Source organism: Scylla paramamosain, chromosome 4 (assembly GCF_035594125.1).
Source record: "Scylla paramamosain isolate STU-SP2022 chromosome 4, ASM3559412v1, whole genome shotgun sequence".
Taxonomy (NCBI): domain Eukaryota; kingdom Metazoa; phylum Arthropoda; class Malacostraca; order Decapoda; family Portunidae; genus Scylla; species Scylla paramamosain.
Window position 1 is genome coordinate 20,257,340 of NC_087154.1, and position 19,849 is coordinate 20,277,188.

General features: G+C 42.4%; 1 protein-coding gene across 3 annotated transcripts in view; it reads right to left on the reverse strand.

Annotated features, from left to right (window-relative positions):
• LOC135099814 (uncharacterized oxidoreductase MexAM1_META1p0182-like) overlaps window positions 1–19,849 on the reverse strand; it is a 67,168-nt gene that overhangs the window by 12,898 nt on the left and 34,421 nt on the right. For all 3 annotated transcript variants that reach the window (XM_064002370.1, XM_064002371.1, XM_064002369.1), the window contains exons 4-7: window positions 18,732–18,825; window positions 5,916–5,985; window positions 5,608–5,644; window positions 5,092–5,155 (exon numbers count right to left, since the gene is read on the reverse strand). In XM_064002370.1, the coding sequence (XP_063858440.1) occupies window positions 5,092–5,155; window positions 5,608–5,644; window positions 5,916–5,985; window positions 18,732–18,825 (265 nt within the window). The remainder of the gene's footprint in view (window positions 1–5,091; window positions 5,156–5,607; window positions 5,645–5,915; window positions 5,986–18,731; window positions 18,826–19,849) is intronic.

The window sequence follows — 19,849 nt, forward strand, 5'->3', positions numbered from 1 at the left end:
CTCTCTAATTTTTTCCTATTTCCAACACATGGCATTTTTTTTGGCATTGAATTCAGTTTTCATATTTGGCTCCATGCATGTATCTTGTCAATATCCTTTTGTAACTCCTTGCAGTTATTTTCAGCCTTTATTATTGTAGGGTGTACGATATGTTGAGAGATGCCCGCGGCAGCACCAGCCCGCGCCACTTGTAACAAAGGCAGTCAGCACTCAGTAAAGGTCAGAGCAGGACGCAGTCTTTCATTCCTCTTGGACCTCAGACATGGCGCAGTGAGCTGACTCCAGACCTTCACCATGGCCACACCCAACAGACCCGTCGTTAGGACCCGCAGGTCCCCTGCTATAGTGTCCAGGGGCCTCACAAGCGCCCTGGCACAAGCAAGACCCGTGATCCAGGTCCAGCAACAGGCCCTGTCTTCTCTACAAGCCGGCCTCACCGCAGCGGACAGCAGCGGCCATGGCGGCCACCCAGCATGTCAACCCCTGACCTCTGCCCCGGAGAAGTGCGAGATCGAAATGACGTCCGCCACCTTCAGAACCTGGCGCCGCTCTATGACCGCATGGATGCAACTCTGCAAGTTCCCACCACGAGAAGCGGTACAACACATACGACTCACTTGTGTTCCCGCCTTGCAGCGTGCAGTGGACACCCGATACACCGACGCCCAGTGGAGCGCTCTCACGCCGGAGGAGACCCTGGACGCGCTTGGCAAGTTAGTGCTCTGCTCCTCCAACCAAGCGGCCCTGTGGGTGGACTTCTTCGGTGCGTCGCAGGGGCAAGACAAGCCCATCGGTGAGTTCTTCCGACGCTGTGCGCAGAAGGCCGCGGATTGTGCGTTTCAGTGCCCAGAGTGTCAGTGTGATTTAGCGGAGTACGTTCTGCTTCGGAAGCTTGTGGTAGGCCTAAGTGACGAAGAGTTAAAACGTCACGTGTTCCAGACGTGCGAGTCATACACAAGTGTCGATGCCTTGAGGGCCGTGTGCAGTGCTTTTGAGGTGGCCCGCTGCGATGCAGTGACTGTAGCCGACGCCCACAGTACACCCCAGCCTACGATAGACGTCATTGTATCACGGGGGGACGGCAAGGAGGAACGCAAGGCTTCCGCCGTGGCAGACACGGGGGCTCAGGTGTGCATAGCTGGCCCGTCACTACTCCACACCCTTGGTATCGAACCTTCCCAGCTTCAAAGCTGGGCCGGCCTCCGCGATGTGGCTAACCTACGTCTACGGTGCATGGGATCAACAATATGTCAAGTCACCCTGGGGAAACGTTCGACTATCCAAGACGTGTACATCATCCAGTCGGCGAGGCAGTTCTACCTCTCCCTGGCGGCGTACAAGGCTTTGGGTCTCGTGCCGGACACCTTCCCACACTGCACACTGCCAAGCGTTGGTGCGGTGGCGATCTCCCAACCACTCGCCACCACCGGCCCCACGCGGCCCCCTGCCATACCATTCGCCCCCCTGGAGGAGAATGTAAACTCACTTGAGAACTGGCTTCGACAACACTTCTCTGCAACGGCATTCAACACCAGCAGAACACCCCTCCCTGTGATGTCTGGCAAGCCTCACCACTTTCATCTCCTGCCCGGCGCTACACCCTATGCCTGCCACACTCCAGCGTCCGTCCCTCGACACTGGAAAGAGGAAGTAAAAGCACAGCTCAACGAGGACGTGCGGAGGGGCGTGATACAGCCTGTCCCAGCTGGCGAAGCCACAGAATGGTGTACGAGAATGGTTGTGGTAGCTAAAAAGTCCGGCCAACCGAGACGCACTGTGGATTACCAGCGTCTAAACGCCCAGTGTCTGCGGGAGACTACCACACTCCCGCCCCATTCGACATGGTTTCAGGCGTGCCTCTCCACTCTTACAAGACCGTGGCTGATGCGTACTGGGGATTCCACCAGGTGGAGCTTGATAAGGAGAGTCGCCGCCTCACTACTTTCATCACTCCCTGGGGAAGATACCAGTACTGTAGGACACCAATGGGTCACTGCTCTGCCTCTGACTCCTATACAAGACGCTTCGACGACACAATCCAAGACATCCCCAGAAAATACAAATGCGTGGACGACACCCTACTGTATGACATGGGCATTGAAGAGGCATTCTGGCACGCCTATGACTTCTTGAGGACGTGCGCTGAGGCAGGAATCACACTGAAGCCAGAGAAGTTCCAGTTTTGCAGGCGGGAGGTGGAGTTCTTGGGGTTCCACCTGGGCTGGGATGCGTACAAGCCCATGTCTGATCGACTAGCCGCGATCGACAGCTTCCACATGCCAGTCAAGCCCACCATATCGGATATCCGATCATGGTACGGCTTTGTCAACCAGTTGGCCCCGTTCCTTGCCACCGCACCAGTAATGAGCCCCTTCAGAGAGCTTCTGAAGAAACCCTCCGGAAAGCACGTATACTGGGATGAACAACTGCAGGCCAAGTTCCGACAGGCCCAGAACACGATCTGCCAGCTAGCGAAGGATGGTCTCGTCTACTACGACAGATCCCGACCCACAACAGCCATCACTGACTGGAGCAAAGAAGGAGTGGGATTTGTCGTCCTTCAACAGTACTGCAACTGCTCAACATATCGTACACCCTACAATTATTTTCATTATTTTTGCATCATCAGCAAAAAGGTTTATATAACTACTGTGTGTGTGTGTGTGTGTGTGTGTGTGTGTGTGTGTGTGTGTGTGTGTGTGTGTGTGTGTGTGTTTGTGAGAGAGAGAGAGAGAGAGAGAGAGAGAGAGAGAGAGAGAGAGAGAGAGAGAGAGAGAGAGAGAGAGAGAGAGAGATCCTAAGGACTGTTAAGTTGAATGTGACTGATGGAGAATGAAAATGGATGGAAGGAGCATGAATGCAATGGAAATGGATGGAGGAAAAGTTAAAAGAAGTAGGGAACAGGAAAACAGAATACTTATTTTTCAATACTTCCTCTCTCCCTCTAATTCTTCACTCACTCCTCACCCTTGATGCCTACATTTCTTTTTTCTACTTTCTCCCCATCCTCCTTCTACAATCTTTCTCGCCCCATGTGCTCTCCTTCCCCAGTTATGTCCATTCCTCCCCTTTTTCCTTTTTCTCAAATCTCCCTCCCAGTTACCTCCTCTCCCCCTTATGTGTCAGAGAGAGAGAGAGAGAGAGAGAGAGAGAGAGAGAGAGAGAGAGAGAGAGAGAGAGAGAGAGAGAGAGAGAGAGAGAGAGAAATTTTATTACTAGTAACAATATTTGTGCTTAGTGTACTATTGCTTCAACTCCACACCTACAGGCATAGGCTTACAGGGGTAGGCATCTGTACTATGGCCACATTAGACAAAGGGTTTTTTTTTTTCAAGAAAAAATGTGTCTAATGTGCTGGCAAATACGGTAGATTACATTAAAGTGGGCACCAAAAATACTGTGTTTAACATTTCTGCGGACAAATGTGTGGTCTTTGTTTTTATTGTGCTAAAATTCACATAAGCCAATATGACATCATGTATCAATATCTGGGAAGTCAGGAACCCTTGCTGAGTATTTGAGGGATGCTGGCTGACAATGTCAATGTATGGTACAAAGAGGTTTATGTGCCCGTTTATTGTTTTTTTTTCTCTCATTTTTTGCCTTCTTTGTTGCTGCTGCAGAACTAACCCAGCAGGTCAGGATGGGTCCCATGCAACTAATCCATGTGGAAAATGCCTGTTTTCTCACTCTAAAAGAGGAGAAAGTCCTGATTAAAGAAATAGTGAGGACAAGGAGAGGTAAGTCCACTATCCTGTGCCTGCTTGCTACTATGAGATGCCACCTAACACCATACTCCAATATAGAAAGCATCCTGGAAGGTCAAGGAAGATGACATCACTCAATGACCACCTTCTCAAGCTAGCTGTGAACAGAAACCCTAGTCTGACAGCAAAATATCTCAAGAAACTCTACCCCAAGCTCCATATAGATATTGCCATTTGCATCCAATACCAACTCAAGCATCACCTTGGCATACCAAGTCACATAGTGGCATGTAAACCCCTACTGACTGGCACCATGCTAAAGAGCACAAGAACTGGTGAGTGGCAGATCAGCAGAAGGTTCTCTGGTCTGATGAGAGCAGTTTTCAAGTCATGACATCCCACAGACTATGGGTAAGGCATCCCCTCAGACATAATCAGTACGACTCCAGGTACACCATTAAAACAGTGAAGCACAGTGATTGCTGTCAGCCAGCATCCCTGAGATACTCAGTGAGGGTTCCTGACTTGCCAGATACTGATACATAATATCATACTGGCTTATATGAATTTTAGTGCAATAAAAACAGGGCTTGCACATTTACCTGATGATATGAGGCTAGGTTCCAGTATATTCAGTGCCCACTGTATACCCACCTTTGTTTAGCAACTGGACTGTCATTAGAAAATAACTGTAGATGTTGTAGGTTGTTGTTTAATATTCCAACAAAATAAACTTAACTGTCATACTCAGAGAGAGAGAGAGAGAGAGAGAGAGAGAGAGAGAGAGAGAGAGAGAGAGAGAGAGAGAGAGAGAGAGTGGAAGGGATGAGGGGGGGAGGGAGTTAAAGAGATATGAGAAGCATGGGGGTGGAGGGGAGGGGCAGGAAAGGGGGGATGTGGAAGGGAAGAGGAAGAAGGCAGGCCTAAGATACATGTCTAAGGCAGCTCTAGCTAATAACAGCTGCCATGAAAAGATAACAGATGTCACTTTTGTTAGAAATATAGGTAAGAAAGCTACTTCATCGAGTAAGGAGCCATTTGCACATATATGAAAAATAATAGTAAACCTCTTATTAAACATAACTGTTCTATTAATCTTCCATACAACTCTAACTATAGAAAACTTTTTAACTATATAACTTCTGCAATGAAATACATCTTGATTAATTTTCCTTTTGTAGAAATCTTCACAATTGGTGCAGTACCCTATCAATACACTCAGAATTCATGATCCTTTCCTAGCCTCTTATTCTTATGCCATATATTGTTCTCTCCCTTACGCTTGTCCAATTATAATCTTATTTTCCTACCCTAGCTACTGGTCAAATGTGGTATTTCCTACATTCCTCATCACACACACTCAACAAAGTCATTAGGCACTTACAGCAGCATAAGCTTCAGGTCCAAGGCCTCCACGTTTCTGTAGTTCAGTTATCACCACACCAGGGCTGAAAATATTTTGATAATCAGTACCACAAAATAATTTCTGAGAACCAGCTTAGTGAATACCATGCTTCTATAATTCATAACTATTATGCGGTTTCCTATATCTCATCCCAGAGCTTGTTGATTCTAGGTGATGAAACTGTAGAAATACTGGACTCTTTTATTACTTTTATTTCTTCCTGAACACAGACCTCACAATAGCAGTAAAATTAACATGATAAACTATAATATAATATACTCATGGCTTTATTTGGTAATGCTACACAAGAAAATCTAAGAGTAAAAAGAAAGTTGCCATAGATTCCCACAATACTTCAATATATGAAGGAATTTTATAGTACAAATATAAACCTTTCCTGTACAAGTACTAATGATGCAGAACACATTACACATCCACAAGTTAGGTACTAACAGCACTAATCTAATCATAAAAGTGGAATATGAGGCTACTCACTTGATGCAGTTCACACGGACCTTCTTCTCTGCAAGCTCTGAAAACAATGAGGTGCAAATGAAGTATTTTGCATTTGAAGAAAAAAAAAAAAAAAAAAAAAAAAAAAACTTCCTCATAAAAAGATAGGTTTCAAAATTGTAATGTTTTTACAGAAAAAAATTGCTACACAATCTAGGCAAGAAACAAACTGTTACTTATCAGCAATATCATATAACACTGAATGATAAATGCACTCAATGTAAGGCAAACAGTGAATGAATCCAAGGACAATTATAAATAACATGTATCTAAAATACAATTTTTTTTACCTAGAGCAATGCAGCGTGTCATCTGATCAACTGCAGCTTTTGAAATGTTGTATGCAATGAGACCAGGAAACTGTGAAAGAAGAGGCATTCAATAAGTAGCATTATATCATTTTAACAGAGAATGAAGGTTAGTGTGATACAAATACCTAAGGAAGCATATAACTATAAGGACAATAAGACAACTGGTTATATAACACGACCCCCAATTTCTGAGGGAAAAAACTTGGTTTTGAGCTATTATCACTATATTAGATGACACCCCCCCAACCTTAGATGGTGTAGGGTGCTTTTGATTACATGGTTGGCCGAAGGATAATGGATTGTCATACACTGGTTTACTGCTGCCCCAACACTAGTAGCTCATGATGCAAGAAGTTAAAGAAATAAAAAAAAATACATATTGTATGTATATTTGTGTGGAGGAAGCAGTAGACACCTGCTAAAATGATAATTACTCCCAGTGATCTCTAAAGCACTGTTCAGGGGGTGCTGTGAACTTACCATTAAACCCAGCTGTGTCTCACAACACAAGGGGGCAGTCACAGCCTGCCCTCTAAAGACAACTCTCTTCCTCCACACAAAACTACAAGCACCTAATAACACACAGACCCTTCACTCAAAAATTTTTAAATTATGGCGACTCCTACACCAGACTCGGAGTCCCCATCTGGGGAGGGGACCATAAATGTCCCCAGGTCAGACAGCCTTTTTGTCGATGACCCTAAGTGTCTTGACACCCCCCTCAACTTTTTTTTCATTAACTTCTGCAACATTCGTGGTCTAAGATCTAATTTTCAATCTGTAGAACACCACCTCTCCTCTTCTAAACCTCATCTTTTCCTCACTGAAACTCAGGTGTCTGAGGTAACTGACAGTAGCCCCTTTTCTGTTCCCTCCTACTTTCTCTATCCTCATTTTTTATCCAAAGCTGGATGCTGCATTTATGTGCGCAATGACTTAACCTGCTCTCGTGCCCGTGCTCTTGAATCTTATGAGTTTTCTACCATCTGGCTACGACTACAGAGTCACTCTCAAACTAAATTTATCTGTGCTGTATACCTTTCACCTAATTCCTCTGACTATAAGAAATTCTTTGACTACTTAACTTCCAAAGTGGAGCACATTCTGACCCTCTTCCCTTTTGCAGAGATCTCCATTCTTGGAGACTTCAATGTTCACCATCAGCTTTGGCATTCCTCTCCCTTCACTGACCATCCTGGTGAACTAGCCTTCAACTTTGCTATCCTCCACGACCTAGAGCAATTGGTGCAACACCCTACTCGTATTCCTGACTGTCTTGGAGATATGCCCAGCATTCTTGACCTTTTTCTGACCTCTAATCCTTCTGCTTATACTGTTACCCTTTCTTCTCCAGTACGAGTTCCGTCAAGGCCGCTCTACTGGTGATCTGGCTTTCCTTACTGAGTCTTGGTCATCCTCTTTTAGAGATTTTGGTGAAACTTTTGCTGTTGCCTTGGACATATCAAAAGCTTTTGATAGAGTCTGGCAGAAAGCTTTGATTTCCAAACTACCCTCCTACGGCTTCTATCCTTCTCTCTGTAACTTCATCTCAAGTTTCCTTTCTGACCGTTCTACTCCTGCTGAGGTAGATGGTCACTGTTCTTCTCCTAAATCTATTAACAGTGGTGTTCCTCAGGGTTCTGTCCTGTCACCCACTCTCTTCTTATTATTCATTAATGATCTTCTAAACCAAACTTCTTGTCCTATCCACTCCTATGCTAATGATACCACTCTGCAGTTTTCCACGTCTTTTCATAGACGTGCAACCATTCAGGAGGTAAACATTTCGCGCAGGGAAGCCACAGAACGCTTGACTTCTGATCTTTCAAGAATTTCTGATTGGGGCAGAGCAAACTTGGTATTGTTCAATGCCTCAAAAACTCAATCCTCCATCTATCAACTCAACACTACCTTCCAGAAAACTATCGCCTCTTCTTCAATGACACTTAACTGTCCCCCTCTTCTACACTGAACATCCTCGGTCTGTCCTTTACTTATCATCTGAACTGGAAACTTCACATCTCATCTCTAGTTAAAACAGCTTCTATGAAGTTAGGCATTCTGAGATGTCTCCGCCAGTTTTTCTCACCCCTATTCTGTCCACCTCTCTAACGCAAGAGTTAACCAGTATTCTCAATCATTCATCCCTTTCTCTGGTAAACTCTGGAACTCCCTGCATGCTTCTGTATTTCCACCTTCCTATGACTTGAATTCCTTCAAGAGGGAGGTTTCAAGACACTTATTTATCAATTTTTGACTACTGCTTTGACCCTTTTATGGGACTGGCATTTCAGTTTTTTCAGATTTTTGTTGCCCTTGGCAACAAAAATCCTTCCTACATAAAAAAAAATAAATTTTACTAAACAATACTTTGAATTTTTAAAATGTAAAGAAACATTATAATAAACACCAGCACTGCCATGACGAAATGACTGATACCATGTTCCAAGAATTGCCTCAAACATTCAAAAACATACATATTTAATTAAAAATCTTCAAAATCATCTACATCTGATACAGCAAGCATGTCAAATATATCTTCAGATACATGTTCAATGGCATTATCATACGGGTCAAATTCTGCATCTCCTGGGTTGTCATCTTTTTTTTTTTTTTTTTTATGTAGGAAGGATACTGGCCAAGGGCAACGAAAATCTAATAAAAAAAAAATGCCCACTGAAATGCCAGTCCCATAAAAGGGTCAAAGCAGTGGTCAAAAATTGGTGGATAAGTGTCTTGAAACCTCCCTCTTGAAGGAATTCAAGTCATAGGAAGGTGGAAATACAGAAGCAGGCAGGGAGTTCCAGAGTTTACCAGAGAAAGGGATGAATGATTGAGAATACTGGTTAACTCTTGCGTTAAAGAGGTGGACAGAATAGGGGTGAGAGAAAGAAGAAAGTCTTGTGCAGCGAGGCCGCAGAAGGAGGGGAGGCATGCAGTTAGCAAGATCAAAAGAGCAGTTAGCATGAAAATAGCGGTAGAAGACAGCTAGATATGCAACATTGCGGCGGTGAGAGAGAGGCTGAAGACAGTCAGTTAGAGGAGAGGAGTTGATGAGACGAAAAGCTTTTGATTCCACCCTGTCTAGAAGAGCAGTATGAGTGGAACCCCCCCAGACATGTGAAGCATACTCCATACATGGACGGATAAGGCCCTTGTACAGAGTTAGCAGCTGGGGAGGTGAGAAAAATTGGCGGAGATGTCTCAGAACACCTAACTTCATAGAAGCTGTTTTAGCTAGAGATGAGATGTGAAGTTTCCAGTTCAGATTATAAGTAAAGGACAGACCGAGGATGTTCAGTGTAGAAGAGGGGGACAGTTGAGTGTCATTGAAGAAGAGGGAATAGTTGTCTGGAAGGTTGTGTCGAGCTGATAGATGGAGGAATTGAGTTTTTGAGGCATTGAACAATACCAAGTTTGCTCTGCCCCAATCAGAAATTTTAGAAAGATCAGAAGTCAGGCGTTCTGTGGCTTCCCTGTGTGATATGTTTACCTCCTGAAGGGTTGGACGTCTATGAAAAGACGTGGAAAAGTGCAGGGTGGTATCATCAGCATAGGAGTGGATAGGACAAGAAGTTTGGTTTAGAAGATCATTAATGAATAATAAGAAGAGAGTGGGTGACAGGACAGAACCCTGAGGAACACCACTGTTAATAGATTTAGGAGAAGAACAGTGACCGTCTACCACAGCAGCAATAGAACGGTCAGAAAGAAAACTTGAGATGAAGTTACAGAGAGAAGGATAGAAACCGTAAGAGGGTAGTTTGGAAATCAAAGCTTTATGCCAGATTCTATCAAAGGCTTTTGATATGTCCAAGGCAACAGCAAAAGTTTCACCAAAATCTCTAAAAGAGGATGACCAAGACTCAGTAAGGAAAGCCAGAAGATCACCAGTAGAGCGGCCTTGACGGAACCCATACTGGCGATCAGATAGAAGGTTGTGAAGTGATAGATGTTTAAGAATCTTCCTGTTGAGGATAGATTCAAAAACTTTAGATAAGCAGGAAATTAAAGCAATAGGACGGTAGTTTGAGGGATTAGAGCGGTCACCCTTTTTAGGAACAGGTTGAATGTAGGCAAACTTCCAGCAAGAAGGAAAGGTAGATGTTGACAGACAGAGCTGAAAGAGTTTGACTAGGCAAGGTGCAAGCACGGAGGCACAGTTTCAGAGAACAATAGGAGGGACCCCATCAAGTCCATAAGCCTTCCGAGGGTTTAGGCCAGCGAGGGCATGGAAAACATCATTGCGAAGAATTTTAATAGGTGGCATGAAGTAGTCAGAGGGTGGAGGAGAGGGAGGAACAAGCCCAGAATCATCCAAGGTAGAGTTTTTAGCAAAGGTTTGAGCAAAGAGTTCAGCTTTAGAAATAGATGTGATAGCAGTGGCGCCATCTGGTTGAAGTAGAGGAGGGTAAGAAGAAGAAGCAAAGTTATTGGAAATATTTTTGGCTAGATGCCAGAAATCACGAGGCGAGTTAGATCTTGAAAGGTTTTGACATTTTCTGTTAATGAAGGAGTTTTTGGCTAGTTGGAGAACAGACTTGGCATGGTTCCGGGCAGAAATATAAAGTGCATGAGATTCTGGTGATGGAAGGCTTAAGTACCTTTTGTGGGCCACCTCTCTATCATGTATAGCACGAGAACAAGCTGTGTTAAACCAAGGTTTAGAAGGTTTAGGACGAGAAAAAGAGTGAGGAATGTACGCCTCCATGCCAGACACTATCACCTCTGTTATGCGCTCAGCACACAAAGACGGGTCTCTGACACGGAAGCAGTAGTCATTCCAGGGAAAATCAGCAAAATACCTCCTCAGGTCCCCCCAACTAGCAGAGGCAAAACACCAGAGGCACCTTCGTTTAGGGGGATCCTGAGGAGGGATTGGAGTGATAGGACAAGATAAAGATATGAGATTGTGATCGGAGGAGCCCAACGGAGAAGAAAGGGTGACAGCATAAGCAGAAGGATTAGAGGTCAGGAAAAGGTCAAGAATGTTGGGCGTATCTCCAAGACGGTCAGGAATACGAGTAGGGTGTTGCACCAGTTGCTCTAGGTCATGGAGGATAGCAAAGTTGTAGGCTAGTTCACCAGGATGGTCAGTGAAGGGAGAGGAAAGCCAAAGCTGGTGGTGAACATTGAAGTCTCCAAGAATGGAGATCTCTGCAAAAGGGAAGAGGGTCAGAATGTGCTCCACTTTGGAAGTTAAGTATTCAAAGAATTTCTTATAGTCAGAGGAGTTAGGAGAGAGGTATACAGCACAGATAAATTTAGTATGAGAGTGATTCTGTAGTCGTAGCCAGATGGTGGAAAACTCATAAGATTCAAGAGCGTGGGCACGAGAGCAGGTTAAGTCATTGTGCACATAAACGCAGCATCCAGCTTTGGATCGAAAATGAGGATAGAGAAAGTAATCCCCAAATAGGGTCCGAAGCAATAGTAAAAAATTAAAGGATAAATATCTTGAAACCTCCCTCTTGAAGGTATTCACATCATAGGAAGGTGGAGTTTTATATATATATATATATATATATATATATATATATATATATATATATATATATATATATATATATATATATATATATATATATATATATATATATATATATATATATATATATATATATATATATATATATATATATATATACGAGTATGCCATATTTGCCGGTGTATAAAAACACTTTTTTCTTGAAAAAAGCCATCTAATGTGGCTGTAGTACAGACACCAAGGCCTGTAAGCCTAGGCCTATAGGGTGTGAAGTTGAAGCAGTAGTAAATGTATACTAAGCACAAATATTGTTACTAATAATATTACTACTAATAAAACTCTCTCTCTCTCTCTCTCTCTCTCTCTCTCTCTCTCTCTCTCTCTCTCTCTCTCTCTCTCTCTCTCTCTCTCTCTCTCTCTCTCTCTCTCTCTCTCTCTCTCTCTCCCTTCCTTCCTGCCTTCCCCTTTTCCTGCTTCCTCTCTCTTCCCTTCTTCCCTCCCTCCATCCATCCATCCCCCCTTCTCTCTCTCTCTCTCTCTGCCTTCCTTCCCTCTACTTTCCCCTTCCCTTCCTTCCCTCCCCTTTCTCCTTCCCTCCTTCCCTTCTTTTCCTCCCCTTTCTCCTTCCCTCCATTCCACTTTCTTCCCTCTCTTCCCCTACCTTCCCTCCCCTTTCTCCTTTCTCTCCCTTGTCCCATATCTCTGACAAATAAGGGGGAAGGGAAGTGATGGGGAAGGAGGGAGGTTTGAGACAAGATGAAAGAGGAAGGGAGAGGAAAAGAAAAGGGGGAAAGGGACATAACCAGGGAAGGAGAGTACATGGGGCAAGGATTAAGGGTGAAGAAAAATGGGAGGATGGGGAGAAAGTAGAAAGAATAAATATAAGGAGAAAGGGTGAGGAATGGGTGAAGAATTAGAGGGGGAGAGGAAGAAGTATTTCCTTTTCCTGTCCACTCCTTTTCATTTTCCATTTCCTTCATATTTATGTTCCTTCCATCCATTTTCTTTCTCAATCAGTCTCATTCAACTTTGCAATTCTCAGGATCATTCTTATTCCCTCCCTCTCTCTCTCTCTCTCTCACACACACACACACACACACACACACACACACACATAAACACACACACAGTAACAGAAGGTGTAGCTATAATTATAAGATGGGAGATAAATAAGACAAGAGAAAAAGATCTGGGGGTGATTTTCTGAGAATTTATTACCAGAAAAACATATTAACAAGATAACATGTGAAACTCTCAGCCTACTAAGAAACATAAGAGTTGCCTTTGCTTATCTGGATATAGAAATGATGAGGAAAATAATCACCACAATGATACATCCAAGATTAGAATACGCAGCAGTAATTTGGTCATCACATGAAAAAAAAAAGCACATAAGAAAGTTGGAAGGAATACAGAGAGCAGTGACAAAGATGATAACAAAATTGCAAGATTTGTCATATGAGGAATGACTAACTAGAATGCAACTCCCAACCTTGGAAAAGAGACAAGAGAGATGACTTGATTGCTTTGTACAGATTGCTGAGTGGGATGGAAAAACTAGATAAGGAAGATCTCTTTATAATGAACGAAAGAGAAACAAGAGGACATGGAAGAAAACTAAAAGTAACCACCTGCAGAAGGGGCATAAAGAAGTTTAGCTTCCCTCTTAGAAGCATGGAGGCATGGAATGGACTGGAAGAGGAAGTGGTGTGTGCTACAAATATTCATGACTTTAAGGAAAAGTTGGATAAAAACAGTGATGGAGACAGGACAGTACGAGCTTAGCTCCTTTCCCCTATGTCACAATTAGGTAAATACAACTAGGTAAACACAAACACAAACACACACACACACACACACACACACACACACAGAAGAGAGAGAGAGAGAGAGAGAGAGAGAGAGAGAGAGAGAGAGAGAGAGAGAGAGAGAGAGAGAGAGAGAGAGAGAGAGAGAGAGAGAGAGAGAGAGAGAGAGAGAGAGAGAGAGAGAGAATGGGAGGGAGGGAGGGAGGGAGGGAGGGAGGGAGGGAGGGAGGGAGGGTGGGTGGGTGGGTGGGTGGGTGAATGAATGAATGAGTGGGTGGGTGAATGAATGAATGAATGAATGGATGGATGGATGGATGGATGGAGGGAAGGGGAGGATGTCAGGAAAAGGAAAGGGAGGAAATGGGGAGGGAAGGATGGAAGGGACAGGAGGGCATGGAAGGGGAGAGGGAGAGGGAGGGAGAGAGAGAGAGAGAGAGAGAGAGAGAGAGAGAGAGAGAGAGAGAGAGAGAGAGAGAGAGAGAGAGAGAGAGAGAGAGAGAGAGAGAGAGAGAGAGAGAGAGAGAGAGAGAGAGAGAGACACACACACACACACACACACACACACACACACACACACACACACAGTTTTAGATGTAATGGTAGTAATGCACAGCCACAGTGCTGCATCAAACCACTTTTTGGGATTTTGGTGAAACTTTTGCTGTTGCCTTAGACATATCAAAAACTTTTGATAGAGTTTGGCACAGAGCTTTGATTTCCAAACTACTATCCTACGGCTTCCATCCTTCTCTCTGTAACTTCATCTTGTGTTTCCTCTCTGACCATTCTATTGCTGCTGTGGTAGACAGTCAATGTTCTCCTACATCTATTAACATTGGTGTTCCTTAGGGTTCTGTCCTGTGGTAGACAAGTCAATGTTCTCCTACATCTATTAACAATGGTGTTCCTTAGGGTTCTGTCCTGTCACCCACACTCTAACTATTATTCATCAATGCCCTTGTAAACTTATTTTTTCCTATCCATTCCCACACTGGTGATACCAGCTTGCACTTTTCCACATCTTTTCATACATGTTCAACCCTTCTTCCAGGAAGTAAGTAGCTCATGTAGGTAAGCCACAGAATGCCTGACTTCTGATCACTCTAAAATTTTAGATTGGGGTAGACCATCATCTGTCAGTTTTCTCACCTCCTCACCCCAGCTGCTAACTCTGTACACTTTCTTCTTTCTCCCATTCCTATTCTATCCACCTTTCTAATGCAAGAGTTAACCAGTGTACTCAATCATTCATCCCTCTCTCTGGTAAACTCTGGAACTCCCTATCTGCTTCTGTATTTCCTCCCTATGACTTGAACTTTTTCAAGAGGGAGGTTTCAAAACACTTATCATCTGTTTTTTATTATCCTATCTGTTACTGTACATAAAGCGCATGTGCCTCATGTCATTATTCCTCCATAATCATAACTGAAATCTTTAATAGTTTTCTACTTGCACGAAGACATGTGTAATATGCATAAGTATCAGTACTCAGTGCTATATGAAGCACCAAAGCTGATGCTCACTTGTTAGTAAAGTGTGGTTAACCCACTGGTTGCCTGCAGGTGTCACTCACGGGCAGCAAGGTGACAGAGGTAAGTACTTTAATTTTGTAGTAAAATCTGATTGCCATAGTGACAAGTTGATTGTATGTATTGTTAGTGAATATTGTAATATGTTGAGTGTTTGATATCAGTGTATAATGTTATTTTATAAGAAATTGAGACCAAGGACTTGTTTACAGTTCTTATGGTGATGCCTATCTCATCAATAAATGTCAGAGAGAGAGAGCTGCCTTTCCTCAACCCTATGATGATGGGTGTGATCAGTAAAACAGATCACCTGAGAGCTAATGAAGACCTGCTGGTGCAGCTACACAATCTGACATCTCTATGGGAACTGGCAATAACTGGGCCTTTCTTTTTATTAAAATTTGTGTTGCCCTTGGCCAGTGGCCCTCTTACATAAAACACACACACACACACACACACACACACTACAATTTTTTTCAATAACTTTATAATGAAACATGATAATTTTTTTCTTAACAAAACATCCTTGTAAAATATGGGTACATCTTATATAGAGGTGTGTTTAATATGCCAGCAAATATGGTACATTTTTTATTTTATTTTTTTCCTTATTTTGGTTTATTTTCTTTTCTTTTCTTTTTTCCTTATTTTGGTTTATTTTCTTGTTCTGCTGATATTTTGAGTTTTCAATATGTTGATATATATTGGCAACATGAAGCTTCAGAGAGGAGAAAGAGAGAAGAGGAAAACAAATGAAATAGAATAAATGAATATGTTAATAAATAGAAAATAAATTACTAGAAAAGGAGATGTGATGAAAGAAATAAGAAATGTATATTACAAGAAAGTAGAAACAAATGTAACACTGAAAGATGAGTGCAGCGGGCAAGGAGATGGAAGAAATAATAGTAGTAGTAGTAGTAGTAAGTATATATATATATATATATATATATATATATATATATATATATATATATATATATATATATATATATATATATATATATATATATATATAGTAAGAGAGTTGCTCCTTTCTGTGCCCTTCTATAAAGCTTCCCTCACTAGATCAGTGACAAAGAGAATACCTGCATGGTCTAAACAGTATCTTCTGATAAGTTCTGTGTCACTAAGTTCATTCAATACATACTTTCTGGATAAATAATTTGTGGGCTGGAGATGTTGTGGAGCACCCATCTTGGCTGTGGGAGCATCTGTCACAAGCCACGAAGACAGGGCACACTGGTGTCAGGGAATGGATTAATCCATTTTACATTAATTTCTATGGGGAAAATAGTTCCGGTTTTTTAACATTTTGATTTTGAATGGCATTCAGGAACTAATTAAATTCTTGAACCAAGGTCCCACTGTGTGTGTGTGTGTGTGTGTGTGTGTGTGTGTCTATATATATATATATATATATATATATATATATATATATATATATATATATATATATATACGAGGTGTGTCATTAAAGTTCCAGGACTGGTGCCACACAAGTTTTATTTCACATCCAGGCTACAAACTATAGGTTATCTCCTTCGAAGTAATCCCCCTGGCACCGCATGCACTTGTCCATCCTTCTCTGCCAGGCTTGCATGCACTGCTGGAAGGATTCTTGCGGGATGCTCCTCAGCTCCGTCGTCACGGCCTTTTTGATGTCGTCCGCATCATCAAAACGGGTCCCCTTCATGACCTCCTTGAGCTTGGGGAAGAGGAAGAAGTCGCACGGAGCGAGGTCAGGTGAGTAGGGCGGTTGCTCCAGCACGGCGATGTTCTTCTTGGCCAAGAACTCTGATGCTCAGGGCATTGTGAGCAGGCGCATTGTCGTGGTGAAGCAGCCACGAGTTGCCCTGCCACAACTCCCGCCTCTTCTCGCGCACTGCACGAAGCAGACGCCGCAGTACTTCTTTGTACACATGTTGGTTGACTGTCTGGCCCTGTGGCAAGAACTCGCAGTGGACGATGCCCCTCACATCGAAGAAAGCGATCAACATGACCTTGAAGCTGGACCTGGACTGCCTTGCTTTCTTCGGCCGTGGCGACGCCGGACTCTTCCATTGAAGGCTCTGGCGTTTGGTCTCCGGGTCGTACTCAAATACCCAGGACTCATCGCCGGTGATGACTCTCCTGAGCAAGTCTGGTTCAGTTTCCAGACGCTCGAGGATGTCCTGACACACCTGCATGCGTCGTCCCTTCTGGTCATCGTTCAGGAGTCTCGGCACCATCTTCGCACAGACTTTCCGCATGCCCAGATCTTCAGTGATAATCTTCCACACGCTGTTGTGGTTCATGCCAAGCTCATCTGCGATCTTTCGAACAGTCAACCGACGATCGTCACGCACCATCTGCTTGACACGCTCAACATTGGCCTCATTCCTGCTCGTTGAGGGTCTTCCACTCCTGGGGTCATCTTCCACGTCCTCCCGGCCCTCTTTGAACCTCTTGCACCACTCAAAAACACGTGAGCGTGACATTGTCTCATCCCCGTACACTTTTTGCAGCATACCCAGTGCTTCTGACGGCGTTTTCCCCAACTGCACCAAAAACTTCAAGTTTGTTCGCTGTTCAGCGCTCATTGTTAAACGACCTGCAACAGAGGACATGATTTTAAAAGCACGTAAGAAAAAGATTAGTGACTGTAGAGGGTTGGGAGCGCAGTTGTATACTCCAGAAGGATTACTTTGAAGGGGAAATATGGTGGTTTGTGGCTTGGGTTTGAAATTCATCTTTTAGGACACCAGTCCTGGAACTTTAATGACACACCTCGTATATATATATATATATATATATATATATATATATATATATATATATATATATATATATATATATATATATATATATATATATATATATATATATATATATATATATATATATATATATATATATATATATATATATATATATATATATATATATATATATATATATATATATATATATATATATATATATATATATATATATATATATATATATATATATATATATATATATATATATATATATGAAAGGGTGTGCAGCTAATCACACCAGATTATCTCATACCATGCAAAAGTGTGACATCTTGAATGGGTACTAAACCCAACATGAATGGTAATAAATTTGTCAGGGAGAAAAGTAACACGAGTTCAGATTCCCAGCCTTGCTTCCCAATCTTGCCTTATGAGAATGCATAAGAAGCACACCAGAGCCTGATGACACTATTCAGATTCTGGGTCATGGAGAGACACTAACAGTAAATATATCTGTTATGTTTTCTCTTACTGATAGGCACCTTATGCTTTCTTAATTGTTGGTAATATGGTAGATGAACAAGTTATGAAAGTGACTCCACACAATCCCTGAAAATTATTTAATTAAGAACTTCAATAATGTGTGTGCATAAAATGTGTGTGGGAGAGGAGGAGGCATGTGGCTCATAAGTTCAGAAACTAAATATGTCATCAAGTCTGTTCTTATCACATTTAAGGACTGGCAGTCTGAGTGAGCTTTTCTTTTAGCATCTTTGCCCTTAGCTGGCATTGCTGATACTTAAATAAAAAACACTGATGTCAGAAAGAATGGCAGAAGACAGGAGCTGATCCAACACTGTGGTACAATGTGCAACTGAAGACAGCCCACAAATAGAAGCCAGTTGATGAAATTAAAAGCTCTTAATTTCTCTCCATGTTTGCACTTAATAAAAGCTTTAAGAGTGCAGGTGCCTGTATTATATATGATGGGCATACTTCAAACTTTACAGTTACTATATGCATGCCTCTCTCTAAAGATTTCATTCTTTACTTTCTTTAATATGTTGTATGTGGCAAATCATCTGTATACCAGGGCAACATCCCCATGAGAAGATAAAGGCAAGACAGACTTGTAAATGTAAGTTTAGGAATTCTGCATGGAAGGACAGCTTCATAAAATCTCTACACTAGAGTGAGAACAATCCATCCCAACATAGGATACTCACCGAACGCATGCCATTAACACTGGAAATGTTGACAATGTTTCCTTGTGTTTCAATGAGATGAGGAGCTGCCAACATTATCAGATGGTATATTGATCTGAAAACACCAAAGGAAGAAGATCCAGTAAACTGAAAATGATGCATTATGCACAAATACAGACAGATACACAAGCTTCATCATCATCATCATCTTTCTGTTTCATGTCACGTTTTCCCAGTCTCTTTTGAGAATCCACTGCCTCAGCCTCATCAATACTCAGGGCCACCATATCTTTAACCACCACTTCCATGTCTTCTTGGCCTGCCCACTGAAGGCAACCTGGCATTTCCACTCCAAGCACTCTCCCTAATGCCTCTCCATGTGATCAAACCACCTCAATCTCTTTACTCTCACCATTATACTTAGTTCCTTTAATCTAAGTATCCAACCTATCTCTCCATGTGATTCCAGCCATACAATCATTCTCCCCAAATACCTCACCACTTTCTCTCCTCTCCACCACCTCAATACCTTCACTCTCATAAGAACATAAGAACATATGAAATAAGGGAAGCTGCAAGAAGTGACCAGGCTTACACATGGTAGTCCCTGTATGAAATATACCTACCTATTTCCACCTATAATCCCCATCCATAAACCTGTATAATCTTCTCTTAAAGCTCCCTAATGTCCTAGCACTAACAACATGATTACTGAGTTCGTTCCACTCATCTACCACTCTATTTGAGAACCAATTCCTTCCTATCTCTTTCTTAAACTGAAATTTTTCAAGCTTGAACCCATTATTTCTTGTTCTATACTGGTTGCTGATCCTAAGAATTTTGGTTACATCACCCTTGTTATAACCCTTATACAACTTGAAGACTTCTATCAGGTTCCCTCTTAACCTACATCTCTAAAGAATGTAAATTTAACAGCTTCAATCTTGCCTCATAAGGAATACTCCTCATCCCCAGTATCCTTTTAATCATTCTCCTCTGTACTGATTCTAATAGACCTATATCCCTCATGTAATGTGGGGACCAGAACTGCAGTGTAGTCTAGATGAGGTCTGACCAACACCAAATATAACTTTAATATTACTTTGGTCCTTCTAATTTTAACATTCCTAAAAATTCAT